General features: G+C 39.6%; 1 protein-coding gene across 1 annotated transcript in view; it reads right to left on the bottom strand.

Moving 5' to 3' along the window:
• adgra1b (adhesion G protein-coupled receptor A1b) overlaps positions 1-15,150 on the bottom strand; it is a gene marked incomplete at both ends in the record, with an annotated part of 253,321 nt that overhangs the window by 149,647 nt on the left and 88,524 nt on the right. The window contains one exon of the mRNA XM_080740224.1: positions 1,146-1,310. Within this exon, the coding sequence (XP_080596350.1) occupies positions 1,146-1,310 (165 nt within the window). The remainder of the gene's footprint in view (positions 1-1,145; positions 1,311-15,150) is intronic.

Here is a 15,150-nt window from a genome sequence, read left to right as displayed (position 1 = left end):
GACACCGTCTATATACACTTTATGTTGGTTTGTTTACTGTTGAGTGAGAAAACAGTGTTACACATTAATTTAATCATATGGGGACCCCCCAAAATAATTTAGGGACCCCCCCTGGGGGTCCCGACCCACAGGTTGAGAACCACTGCCCTAAGGGATTCTATTAGAAAGGGGGCAGGCCCCCCTTTCGGGTGCCTTTCTGACAGACAGGGGACCGTGTGATTTCTGGCAGAAAGAAGGTGTGTGAAATTCAATTAACACGAAAAACCATTACGGAACAACAAGCTTTAGGTCACTGTGTCAAGATGTCAGGTCCGTGTTCCCACGCTCACAGTTTCAAATCTCACTGTACTGTACTTCTCTTTTTTTAATACTCCAAAGCAGGTCCCAACAAATGTTGATGTGAGGTTAGGATTATAGGCATAGTTTTTTTTGTTAGGTTAAGGTTAGGGATTGGATTAGGCATAGTCTTTTGTGAGGTTAAAGTTCTTGCAGAATCACAAGGAAGTTGGCCGCGGCTGTTCACGAACCGCACTCGGAAAAGCAGTCATAACGTTGGTGTTGGGTGGAAACCTTGTATGTCCAAAACAGTTGTATTTATCATTTTAAAGATGATTTAAAATAGTGAAAATAGCTGCTCTACAAGTATGTATGTCCAAAACAGTTGTATTTATCATTTTAAATAAGATTTAAAATAGTGAAAATAGCTGCTCTACAAGCACACAACACCTCGCGGTGCGAGGCGTTGTGTGCTTGTACTGTAGATCAGCTATTTTCACTCGTTTTGTGTGACAGTCTTGTATGATGAAGCAGGCCTTTACTTACAAATTTGAAACTTGGAGATACAAGGTTTCTGCTCGACAGTGACGATAAGATATCTGCGTGCAATAATGGGCTTTTAAATGCTTGCTGTGGAGCTCATGGTCTTTGGAAATCAAATCAAATACTAAAAGACAACAGTGTAGCTTAAATGTACTTTTACCAGATTAGAATGTGAAGTCTTCAATAGCTATACTGCACACTGTCGATCTGTTAGCTCTTTCACAATAAGGCTGAAAGGAGAAATAAGAGCCGAGAGTGCAACATTTAGCGTGCAAGGCCACTTGCTCATTAGGTCACCTGGATGTGACCGCGACGAGGCCGCTCACCTGAAGTCTCCCTTGTTGTTGCTGACTCTGTCGGCAGGGCAGTACAGCGCAGAGGTCTCCAGAACAACAATCTCCATCTGACGAGACCTGTTGCCACGGGAACTGGTCACCTGGCACTCCCAGGTCCCGGCGACGCTCACATCGATGTTGGAGAGGACGACCTCGCTGGAGGCAGAAACAGACAAACATGCCATAAGGTGTGTGTGTGTGTATGTGTAGGTGTGTGTGCGCACGTGCGAGTGTGTGTGTGCGTGTGTGCGCCTGCGTGCGTGCACGTGCATGCGTATGGCTGTGGCGTGTGTTCATGCACGCCTCATTTAAACTAATTCCATCAAGGGAGCCTTGCACGTGAGCGTGCTACGACCGAATTTTGGCTGTAACTTCAGGTGATCATTACTCATTGTTATCTGGTTTGTCAAATGGTTTCCTATCGCAATGAGGATTGTCTAGTTAACCAAACGATGGATGAAGTGGCCGCGAGGACTCCGTTTATAGGTTCTACACACCATACTGAATCATGTGGAGGATTTTACTCTTTATGTTAAATAATAAAATAGCGTGGCAGGAGAGATTGCTAGGCAACTGATATCATCACCATGGAAATACTTTCTCCCTGAGAAACGGAAACTATGACATTTCACAACCATCCGCTGTAGTAAAATCCACATTTATATATGCATATATAATGACTGGTTTGTCATATGTGAGTGAGTGTGTGTGCGCGCGTGCGTGCGTGTTCAGGCTGCGACCCCCAAAATAACCATATTTTAACTGTTGACCCCCCACCCTGACGAGCACTAAGAGTTGAGGCATTACATTTTGTATAACACGGTTCTATTGTGAAAATTATCACAACACCTCGCGTTGTGATAATTTGGAGACCCCCCCTAGGGGTCCCGACCCACAGGTTGAGAAACACACAACATGTGACTTAGGGAGCAACGCTTGTCAAATGGGAGCTTTGTGTCAATTGACATTCTAATGATAAGTGAGTGGCTGCAGATGCCACTTAAACGTTCCACAGTAAAAGTGATTATTGGCTGAGCACGCTCTTTGATGTGGACAGGTTCTAATCCTTGACAGAGTTTCCTGCAGAAGAGGATGTGGAGAAAATATGTATTTTGCGAGCAGTGGAGTAAATAAACTAAGTACATTTACTTAAAGGAGTAGTTCACCCCCAAAATGACTTTTTTTCTATTGAATACTCACGCAATGGAGACTAGAGTTCAAAAATATTTTTAGTTTTTTGTCGCATTCCTAAGACAAAAATGTGATAACAATAAATTGACCCCCATTTGTTCCGGATGGGGACCCATTTCGAAACGGGTCCCCATCCGGAATCAATGGGGGTAAATTTACTCGAATCAAATTTTTGATTATTATTATTGAACTCTACTCTCCATGGCATGAGTAATCAATAGAAAAAAAGTCATTTTGGGGGTGAACGTTCAGACCAAAACACATATAGGGTTAAATCTGCCTTTTATCATACCCCTTCATACCTGCTTTAGTCGATTTTCTTCATAGCTGCAACTGTTGCTAGATTTCGGATGCCCCTGTTGCTAGATTTCGGGCCCTCTCATAACTAACAGAGTACAGTAGATAGTCCTTAGGCTAGTGCGGTTATTTCTTTAGCTTCAAAGTTAGTATTTTTTTATTGGATTGTGTTTGCACAACGTCCTGAGACCAACCAAACCGCTGTTTTGACCTCACATGCACCCTTACTTGTCAAACAGACGAGAAGATCCTCTGCTCCTCCCCTCCCTTTCTAGGCTCTCCTCTCCCTGCTCTGGTGCAGATCAGAAGCCGTTTGACAAATATCTAAATATTAAAATCTGTTCAGGGTGTTCATAAAAGCCTGATTAGACAATAAAATAAAATGAAGTTTCTTTGAAAGCGAAATATCCCTTTAAGTACAATTGTGAGGTGTTTGTACTTTAATTGAGTATTTCCAATTTTCAATACTTCTACTCCAATACATCTCAGAGGCAAATATTGTACTTTTACTCCACTACATTTATTTAAAAACTTTAGTTACTAGTTACTTTGCAGATATAAATTACAATATTATAAAACATACATTAACCACTTTAGCCCTATTTTATACCTACGCTATTTGAAAACAGCCAATCTACAAGCTCACAACTTGTAGATTTGCTATTTTCAAACATTTTGTACATTTTCAGTACATTTTGATGCCAATACTTTCATACTTTTCAGTAAATTTTTAATCCTGGACTTTTACTTATAACAGAGTATTTCTATATTGCAGTATTGATACTTTTACCTAAGTAAAATATGTGAGTACTTTTTCGACAACTGCAGAAGAGGATGTGGAGAAAATATGTATTTCGAGAGAATAAATGCACCCTTTCTCCTTGGCTTCCTCACAGAACCAGGTCATTGATCAATCTATCGATCGAATGAACAATCTATTATTTAAATAATGTAATCCAAGTTAATCAGCGAATAGGAGAGACAAATGCTAATTGATATGACATTTACTGTATGGTATATGATGAATAATGTTACATTGGATAATGCCAGTGTAATTAAATGTCAAAAGAATAAAGCTTTTCTTAAAAGGATGCACAGTAGAAGAATGTTTTGGCAGTTAGCCCATTTGGAATCATTTCGTTATTTAGTATTAACCAATATAATTTAACCTGAATGCATTGCACAGAATCGATAACCAATGTGCAATTCGACCGGCTGTTTGTGTTGCAATAGAAAGTGCGAGAAAATCTAGTTATTCTGATAGAATCCCTTGGACCTTCTCTGTCTGGTGACTTTGCCTCAATGACACAGTGCAATTCTGCGGGGGAGAAAATGAATAAAATAGGTCCTGATTCAATCTCACGTGTTCAGCTAAGCTCTCATTTCTGATTGCCATTCTAAAGGGCCCTAAATCAAATTTTAACGCATGACTGAGATGATGACATTCTTGGCCACTGTGTGTGTGTATTTTCATATAAGCGCGCACGTACTGTACAGTTGACTAAACGAAACTCTATGCCGGCTTGTCATCTAAAGTAATGTGCCTCATTCATTTTATAGTTTAACACTGTGACTGGGGGAAAGTTGTGCACAGGCTGATATGCCATTATGCATAATGAACCTTATTGAGGAGAATGATTCACTAGCGCACACCGCCGTCATGTTGATGCTTCTGATCTCGCTCATCTCTACTCCTCTCAGCCGTCAAAACATTTTGGAGCTAAGAGAGATTACTAATAAATCATATTTTTTTTGCCTGGGGTGTTTCTTGTCCCACGGCCATATCAAGGAATCACTCACTCACTCACTCACTCATCCCATGGCCTAGGGCAGTGTTTCTCAAATGAAGTAGTAGGGGTACGCAGGGGTACTGCAGAGGAGACTGAGAAAAAACTAGAAAATGGGAATATGTATTTTAGTATTATGGTCAATGATAAAAAATTCAGACTTTGTGTGAACCTGCTCATCTGTAAAATATTAAACCAAATTACATCAATACCTTAACTAGTACAGCTGTTATTGAATAGAAAGCAATGTTTATTTGCCATTATGCTGTTTTATTTTGAACATATTGGCATGGGAACCGGACTTTTTACGTACATTTTTCTAAGCAAAATGGTGTAATCAGGGGAAGGGGTACTCAGCTTCAGAAATCAGTATAAGGGGCAACTGCAGCCAAAAATGTTTGAGAACCACTGGCCTAGGGGGCCGTAGGGGTGTCTTGGTGGATGCTTGGGCAGTCAGGGATCTCCAGTGCTCTTGATCTTCTGCTGTCACGTAGCAGGGTTTGCAAGCTGCAGCCAAACCATTCCTCAATGTTGTCCATCCAGGACTTTCTCTGCCTGCCTCTTCTTCGCTTTCCATCTACTGTCCCCCGTAGGTTGGTCTTTCACAGGGACGTGTGTCTTGTGACATGGCCGTACCAGGCCAGTTTGCGACGTTTTACTGTTGAGAGTAGAGGCTCCTGTTCTCTAGCATGGGTGGTGACGAGTTGTCTAATGCAGAGGTCTTCAACAGGGGGTCCGGGACCCCTAGGGGGTCCTCAGAGTTACTACAGGGGGTCCTCAAAATCTTTGTGTGATAGAAACTTTTTTATTCCTTTTTTATATTAACCATTTGAACCCTGGTGTCCATATTCTGAGAACTTTAGCCAAAAATAGCAGATCTACAAGCTCAAAACGCCTCGCAGCGTGAGGTGTTGTGAGCTTGTAGATCGCTATTTTCTGCAAAAAGCTTTGGTGTAGAGGGGAAAAAGAGCAGAATAAGTACAGAGTGAAAGGTCAAGTTTTATTAGTATTGACAGTTCAAGTGGTTAAATATCTGAAAACTCAAATTGACATGAATCCAAAATACACTGGTGATTGTGCTGTCAAACGATGAAACTATATGGAATCTCTTAACAGGTTCTGGGGGTCCTTGCTTCATTTCTCTCTCAACTAAGGGGTCCTTGGCCTGAAAACGTTGAAGACCCCTGGTCTAATGTAGTTGTTTGTCCGTTGTTCTTTAAATGAGATACAGAGCATCCTTCTGAAGCACTTGCTTTTCAAAGGACTGTATCCTACGCTCCGTGTCTGCTGTGAGTGTCCAGCTCTCACAACCATAGAGTAGGGTGGAGAGTACCAGTGACTTGTACAGTCTGACCTTCACCGGGAAGCTGATGGTGTTGCTTCAAGGAATAGGTTAGTCTTACTGCAGTGATACAGTACATGAACACACACACGTACACCAGGCACGTGCACACATAGACATCAAAGGGGGCTTGAGCCCCTGCCCTTTCATCCGTCTGTAAAAACTGCCCTCTCCAGACCATGAATGCAGTTTTTACTATTCTGAAAGAAATACAATTGCCCTCTTTGCCTGCCATACCTGAAGGCAGCATTCAAGAAAATTGCCTTGTCCGAACTCTCCTGAACTCTAACTTTCTCTGCACTTCGCTGACGTACAAGCAATTTCTAGACTTGTCCATCTTTTTATTTAAACTGAAAATGTATTTGCAGTTTGTTACATGTACAATACAATTACAGGGTCAACATCGTTACATAATTTTAGTTATCACAATTTAGTCTATGTCAAATATTTGTGGTGTCATTGTGTTGGGTTTTATACAGTATTCAGTCCATTTCTCAAGGAACCGTTCTTCTTGTATCCTGAGGTTTGTGTGTAAATCTCTCCATCACATATATTTCCTCCACAATGCACAGCCCCTACTCACAAGTTGGAGGGTCACTTTTTTACCACAGCCTTGTTATTGCTTTTTTGCTGGCTGCCAGCAGTACAGCACCTTAACCAGATACATGTCATCTCCATGTGTGTTTTCCAGCATCAAGTTTCCTAGATACAGCACCATGCTTGTCTTCGGTATTTCATATTTCAATATCTCCTTTATTACTGACCACACATCATCCCAATACTTGTCCATTTTTGGACAATTCCAAAATATTTTTTCGTAGCCAGCATCCATGTATCCATCTAGACTTGTCTTTCAGTCTCTCTGTAGCCCTCCCGAAAAAGCAGCCCTCGTTCCAAAAGACAGAACCACAGAGTAGAATTTAAAGTGTTTGGTTGGGCTTTAAATAGAAAACCTCTGAGCTCAGTCCAAATACTGTATCAGCCTGGCTGTATGGGACAACAGCTCTCTGCCCAGAGCCCAACAATCCATCATTAAGAAGAATGATTAAGTATTTAAACTGAAACCTAATGATACAGAAAATTCTGGACATTCATACAGAGCCACATCCGATATATATGTTAGCCAAGCTATGCTCAAAACCCAAAATAGAGTTGCAATTCAAAACCACACAGTACTTAATTAACAATCTGGCCACTTATAAGTTAAGATGTCATTGAATCTTTAGAAAACAACATCATTACAGTCTTTCAACCTCTATGAGAACGATATATCAGACCAGGGACATTGACAGAGACCAGAGACCAGAAACCGCTAGCCATGGTGGTGGTTAGGGATGGGACGATAAGCGATATTGTCGTTTATCGTGATGAAAAACACTCACGATAATCACATCGTGGAGATTAAATTCATCGTGATATCGTCCTCCGTTATGCACTGGGATAAATTCACCTTTTATTTGCCGAGCTTCATATCCGGTACCACTTAAACCCTCTATAATTGGTAAAAGGTACTTATAATACGTACTTGATCTTGTCTTTTTTTCACTCGATCAAATGTCTTTGCCAACGTAGATCTGCTATTTTTTGGCAAATGTTCCGCACCAGGATAATGGATTTTGATTAGCGTGATAATATCGTAAATCGCGATTTCTTTTGTCACAATAATCGTGATATGAAATATTCATATCGTCCCATCCCTAGTGGTGGTGAATGATGATGGTGACAGGGCGGGAAGGGCATGCATGCGCACATACCGTGTGACAGGACTGTTATGTGAGTGACACAGGGCTAGAGTCCACACAAACCCTGAATGGTCCATAGAGGGGACAGTTACATCAGCAGTGAACCGGGGCCAACCAGGGACGTGCTGGGCCCCTGATTCAGCCCGGGAAAAAGAGTTGTAGAGGCCCTCATTGTTGCGTGCTATAGAGAGAGAGATCTCTCTCTATAGCGCTGCTGCTACTCAAAGATTTGCCATTTCAGATCATGACAAGTGACAAGCCAGTGGGCCAATTACATGAGTTATATTTCGTCGTTGTCGGGTGGAAACCTTGTATGTCCAAAACCATTTTAAAAATGATTTAAACTAGTGAAAACAGCCGATCTACAAGCATACAACGCCTGGCACCGCGAGGCGTTGTGTGCTTGTAGATCTGCTGTTTTCACTACTTTTGTGCGACAGCCTTGTATGATGAAGCAGGGCTTTGCTTTGTGAAAAAATGTACACATTTGAAACTTGGAGATACGAGGTTTCTGCCCGACAGTGACGTTTTACTTTGTTGGCCGCCCAGTGCCCAAAATGGAACGAAGGCCGACATTTTATTTTTATTTATTTTCCTGGACGGGCCGGGAATGAACCGGCCGTTCGAGAGTTTTTCCCAATGGCCAGCACGTACCTGGGGCCAACCATCCGCACCCCCCTCCCCCGCTGCTCTACTTTACTCTCTCCCACCAATTGATTCACAATGCAAGACCATACACTACATAAATACTTGCTGAATATAGGTGCCCCCACACACTGACGACACATGGGGAGAACCAAGGGAATTGTCCAGCAGCCTATTATGATATTGTTGCTGTCGGGACAGAAACCGCGGACTGCACTGGTTCCCACCCTGGCCAAGATATGACTTTCGCTTGGTTCCAAGATTTCTAGCGGAAGTGCTGCGTTTAACGGAAGTTACGTCATGCAGTGCGGATCTGTTTACATTCCCTAGCGAAAAAACAAAAATAGATTGTAGCTCTTAACTCGCTCTTAATAGGTGTAATATCGCCTTATTCAATGTTTTAGTTTATATATTGTTTATTGTGAGCGCAACCGACGGAGCAGGAGACACGATTTTTTTCCAGCGGGGAATAAGTTTGCAGGAACACCGCATTTTGAAAAGAAGACATCTTCCGCGAATATTCAGCCCAGAACGGTCTCTGCCTCATATCTTGACCAGGCTTTTCTCTTCATAGATGATTAAGCCTGGCTACGCAAGGCTAACTGGTTCCCAAACAGTGGGCCGTGGACCAATTTTTATGGGTCCCTTAATTTTTTGGTTATCTTTATTTTGTTTTTGATTATTATTATTTAAAAAACAAATCAAAAAACATTTCATGAATAAATAAAATAAAAATATATTTAAAAAAATCCATAAATTAGACAACAAATGTTTAAGAAGTAGTGAAAATAGCCGATCTACAAGATCACAACGTGGCAGGAAGCAACGCGTTGTGAGCTTGTAGATCTGCAGTTTTCACTAGTTTGGGTCCCGGGCAAATGTCTAATCTCTATTTTGGGTCTCGAGCTAAAAGGTTTGTGAACCACTGTTGTACTGTATCTCCAAAACAATTACTATTCAGCAAAAGTGTTCCTGGGGATCCAATGTAGTCACTGGTTAGTCACTATAGCTCTTGGTAATACTTTTCATTGGTCTAATATTTATAAAACCCACGGCACAGACACACTTAAACACTTTCCACTTTCAGACAAAAGTAGCACATCTACAACATACTACAGATATTTTTGTGTAACACTGTAATGACGAACTGGTTGGAATAACGTGTTCCATCCACACGCTACGTCCAACCGGCGAAGCTCCCCCTGTCAGGTGATAAGAAGCGGCTTGCACACTCCTCACGCACTGAAGGAAGCATGAGCTCAGTTCGAGCCCATGTTGGCAAAGGGAGAGCTGTGGAATAACAGAGAGATCGCTCCAGTAGCTGGGAAGCATGCAGAAATACTGTTACAACAAGTGGCATAAGAGGTCCATAAGTATTGGCATCAAAATATACGTATTTAAGGGCTATTTTCAAATGTATTGTATGTACTGTAGGGCTGAAGTTGTTAATGTATGTTTTGGAACAATAATCCAAATCTAAAAAGTAACTAGTACGTTTTCAAATAAATGTAGTGGAGTAAAAGTGCAATATTTGGATCCGAGGTGTAGTGGAGTAGAAGTAAAAGTATTGGAAATTGGAAGTACAAATAACTCATTGAACTTAAGTAGAGTACTTACTATAAGTAAATGTACTTTGTTACTTTCCACCACTATATATATATATATATATATATATATATATTAGGGCTGGGATGCGATAACTTGTTGTATAGTCTGTTCACCTATGATTGTGTTGCCCTGTGTGGCAATAATTCTATTCTCAAGTTTGCAGATGACACCATGGTTATAGGACTAATATCCAACGATGATGAGAGGGCCTATAGGAGGGAAATTGAAGAGCTAACCCTATGGTGCCAGAATAACAATCTCTCTCTAAATGTTAGTAAAACAAAAGAGATCATCGTTGACTTTAGGAAGTCTAAAGTCAATCACAGTCCCTTAACCATAAATGGTTCACCTGTAGACATAGTGGACAGTTTCAAATTCCTGGGTGTTCACATAACAAACTCACTCACATGGTCTCTAAACAGCAAAGGTATCCTTAACTCATTTAGTGCCACCCTAGTCACCACTAGAGGGCGCCCAGTGGCCATAGAAAATCCCATAGAGATATGCTGGTATATGCAGAAGCCCTGCAGCCATGACTTGCCTGAACACTTTCCTTTGTGCATGTACAGGAAGAGGATGAAGTTAGCTTGAAGTTAGCTATTGGCTACCAAGCATTTTAGAAGCCTTATTTTCGTCAACTTAGCCATGATTAAACCTTGCACACCTCATGCATGGGAAAAAAACAGAAGAATGAGCTCTAAAAAATCCAATGCAATCCTGGATTGCATTGGAGTGGATTTGTGCAGTTTGTTCACAGCTTTCAAACAAAAAAATCCGATTGGAAATCCGTTCAGGCATTCTTGAGATAATCGCCATTATGTTTTACATGTTATGTAAACAAACATGGCTGCCCTGTATGTTAGATGGGGTTGTATGGAGGTGGAACATGCAAAATCGCGATTGAAATCATGTTCACTAGATTTGATGGGGTCCAAAAAAAAAAAAAAAAAATCAAAAAAAATTAAAAAAAAAAAATTCTTTTTTTTTTTTTTTTTTTTTTAAAGCCGAACTTGTTCGGGATCGGCACTCTGCGATACGATAATAAAGCCGAACTAGTTCGGGATTGGCACTCAATGAGTTAAGAAAGCGCAGCAGCGATTGTACTTTCTGAGGCGCCTCAGGAGATTTGGCCTGAGCACCAAGGCTCTTGTAAATTTCTATCGCTGTACCATAGAAAGTGTTTTGACAGGATGCATCACAGTGTGGTTTGGTAACGTGACTGTTCAAGACAGTAAACAGTTACAGAGAATTGTGAAGAGAGCTGCCAAAATCATTGGCACAGAATTACCACAGCTACACACAATCTATAACACACGCTGTAAGAAAAAGACAGAGAACATCTTAAAGGACAGCAGTCATCCCGCCCATTCTCTGTTCTATCTCCTCCCATCCAAAAAACGTTACCAGAGCATCTCATCACACACCACCCGTCTCAGTAATAGTTTTTATGCTCAAGCAATCAGGTTGCTTAACGAAGAGATGAAAGCGAGACCTAGGTAGTCATGTGCACTGTACGCAGTTTTTAAACTGTACACTGTTACACTGTATGGTTTTTGTTGTTTTTGGGTTGTCTTGGGTGACTTGTTGTTGTCTTGTTGTTGTTGTGGGTTGATGTTTTTGTGTGTAATAAGGCTGAGAGTGCTCCTGGCACAAGCATTTCATTGTATGTCTGTACCTGTATGGATATGCATGTGACTAATAAACCTGAACCTGAACTCATTGAACTTAAGTAGAGTACTTACTATAAGTAAATGTACTTTGTTACTTTCCACCACTATATATATATATATATATATATATATATATATATATATATATATATATATATATAAGCACTGACCTATATTCACTCTAACACAGCACCATTGTAGATTGGGTCCCCTTGGACTCATTATAGGACCATTTGCACTCGTACGCTACACTGGCATTTAACAGCTTGTTTACATACTGTAATGTTGCGAGACTCTAAACTTTCAATCTGTCCCCTCTGCTGATTGATGTTCAGAAGCTGGGATATTCCTAATGCAAATCTGGAGTTGGAGGCCGGCTAAAATGGTTGGTTTTTATGTGATCAACTCCAGTGCATTTAGACAAAGAGGAAATTAGCATCAAGCATACCAATGAACTAGAAAGGTGCACTCAGTAGGCACACATCTCCACCAGCAGGCAGAGGCAGAGGAGGTACAGTTGGTTCATTTGCACACTCTCTGAGTTATGGTGGTCCTTGAAATGAAAAAGTTTGAGAACCACCGGTATTGTAATTGTATCGCAGACATGAAGTCCACATGGTAAAAGAAAACAAAGCCTATCCATACCTCCCCCTGACCTTTCTATTGTAATACCATGTATTTTGCATTGTGTTTTTATGATATCTTCTGCATAGTACTGTGTTCTATCTGTCTGTCATTCAATGTTATATGAGTAAAAAAAAAAGTCCTCTTAAGCTTTTTTGGGTATATCCTTTTAGTTGACCTTGTACCAGTGAACTGTCATGAAACTGTACCTTTTCCTATGCAAACGTCTAATAAAGTTTCAGGGTTCCCACACATTTTTACCAATTAATGTCCAAAACTTTTCCAAAACTTTTCCAGAATATTTAACCCGATTTCCAGGACTATATAACAACTAGAAAAGAAAATTTCTAAGAAATTTTAAGTGTGCCTGCAGCTCGCTAAGTCTGTGCAACCTTGTGTAGCGGTTGGTGTTAGCATTAGCGTTATATTTTTTAACATTAGCATTTTTTGCATAAGCTTTAACATTACTGTTCTTCATATGACACCACCCACATGTCTGTACGACAAACGGTTCACGAGAAAAAGGGTCACTTCCTGTTTGGTGTGAGGGGCACTTCCTGTTTGGCGAAATAGGCCAGGATTAATGAATTAAAGCTGCAAGCAGCGATGACCGGGCCCTCGCAGCTCTACCCACGTCACAAGGCCAGCAGCCAATCAGAAACCAAACAGGAAGTCAGCCATTTCGACTAATTAGTGGCGTTTTGGCTCATTTTTGGCCGTTATCACGGGTCGCACTTTAACAACAGTTTTTTGAGAAAAAATTGTTTTGTGAGAAAAAAAAAATTTTTGAGAAAAAAGATTTTTTGAGAAAAAAAAATTGAGGAAAAAAATTTTTTGAGAAAAAAAAAATTGAGAAAAAAAATGTTTTGAGAAAAAAAAATTGAGAAAAAAAAATTTGAGGAAAAAAGTTTTTGAGAAAAAAAAAATTGAGCAAAAAATTTTTTGAGAAAAAAAATTTGAGAAAAAAAAATTTTATGAAAAAAAAATTGAGAAAAAAAAAATTGAGAAAAAAAAATTTTGAGAAAAAAAAGTTTTGAGAAAAAAAATTTTTGAGAAAAAAAAAATTTGAGAAAAAAATTTTTTGAGAAAAAAAAATTGAGGAAAAAAATTTTTTGAGAAAAAAAAAATTGAGAAAAAAAATGTTTTGAGAAAAAAAAATTGAGAAAAAAAAATTTGAGGAAAAAAGTTTTTGAGAAAAAAAAAATTGAGCAAAAAATTTTTTGAGAAAAAAAATTTGAGAAAAAAAAATTTTATGAAAAAAAAATTGAGAAAAAAAAAATTGAGAAAAAAAAATTTTGAGAAAAAAAAGTTTTGAGAAAAAAAATTTTTGAGAAAAAAAAAATTTGAGAAAAAAATTTTTTTTGAGAAAAAAAAATTTTGAGAAAAAAAAAATTTGAGAAAAAAAATTTGAGAAAAAAAAATTTGAGAAAAAAAAATTTTGAGAAAAAAAAATTTTTGAGAAAAAAAAATTTGAGAAAAAAAAATTTTTGAGAAAAAAAAATTTTGAGAAAAAAAAATTTTTGAGAAAAAAAAAAAAATTTGAGAAAAAAAAAATGTATGACACCAGCCGCGAGTCTGTACGACAAACGGTTCATGAGTTATAGAGGCACTTCCTGTTTGGCGAAGGACACTTCCTGTTACAGAGGGGGCAGGGCTTAATCAATTACAGCTCATCCCTATTGGCCGGAAAAAGACCAAAGTTGTGTGTGCATTTTAAAGTTTAAATCACGTTGCTAGGCAAAAGTATGGCAGAGTTATGTGGCGCCAAAGTTTCTGGGTTTTTTTCGGAGTCCCCCATTCTAAGTCAATGGGGTTTTTGGGCGTAGTTTTTTGCGAATTACGTCGCAATCGTATCGCGGATCGGAAAGAAAAGTAATAGCACACCATTCCCGGCCGAGCCGCACGTTTTGATGTATATATTGCGGCGGTGGCGTAAATTGTGCGGCAGTTATTACGAGCAGAAATTTGCAAGAACATTACTTACTGACTGACTGACTGACTGACTTAAGTATGGCGGATTACAATAAGTGTTCTGCTATTGCATAGCAGGCACACTTAATAATTCAGCTCAATAACGAGTCGCTTATACTCCTATATGCAATGCCAGTGGTTCTCAACCTTTTCAGGCCGTGACCCCGAAATAATCATATTTGAACTGGGGAACCGGCACCCTGACAAGCACTAAGAGTTTTATTGTGAAAATAACCGATCTACATGCTCTGTGAGCTTTTTCCTGGACCTTTCAGGACCCTTGATAAATTCCAAAACTTTTCCAGTACTGGAAAAATATTTTTCTAATTTCAAAATATTTCCAGGAATTTCATGACCGTGGGAACCCTGATCAATCATTCAAAACCATATCTGACAGCATGATAAAACCACTTCCCGGAAACGTTTCCAATTGCGATGGAACGGATTCCGGTTCCTCAATGTTGGATCCGGTTCCTCTCTATTGTCTTCCTCCCACTCTACAGCATCATGCACATTCCTCTCTCCATCTTTCTCTCTGTCTGGGAAATGTTTTGGGCTTTTGTTTTGTGCGCAAGTTTGAAATGGCACGAGAGAATGGGGAAAGGGATAACAGAAAATTAAGGATGATGCTGATCGCCAATTTCTTCTCAGCTATTGTTCGTAATCACCAGTCAATCAAAGGTTAAATTGGCATTGACATATTTGTAATGAAATAATACTTTTGTTAAAGACTGCGCTGTGATTATAAAAAAGAAGAAAATAAAAAAGACAAAGAAAATTATAATGTGAATAGTTAACGCTGGGCGTTACATTTTTTTAAATACAACTAAAAACGAAAGAACATTGATGTCCTTGGCCAGACACAGAGACAGGCGGTCTCCTGGTAGACTAGAGATCACGATTTTAGATCTTACTCTGCCTCTTTTGTAATGAGGACCTTCTCTGACTGCACTCCATCCACCAAAGTGGACCTGTATCTATAATAGATCACCTGATGAACTTTGAGATAAAATAGTGTATGCATGGACACAATGGAAGTCGGTCTCCATGGCAACTGATGTGTGGCTGAACAAAACCTGGTCAGGGTTGCAGACGAGCTTGAAGATTTTCTAAGTAACA

Source organism: Nannobrachium achirus (assembly GCF_963921795.1).
Source record: "Nannobrachium achirus genome assembly, chromosome: 13".
In the NCBI taxonomy this organism is placed as follows: Eukaryota; Metazoa; Chordata; class Actinopteri; order Myctophiformes; family Myctophidae; genus Nannobrachium; species Nannobrachium achirus.
Note: the sequence above shows the minus strand (reverse complement) of the source record. Positions and strands in the feature narration are given on the sequence as shown.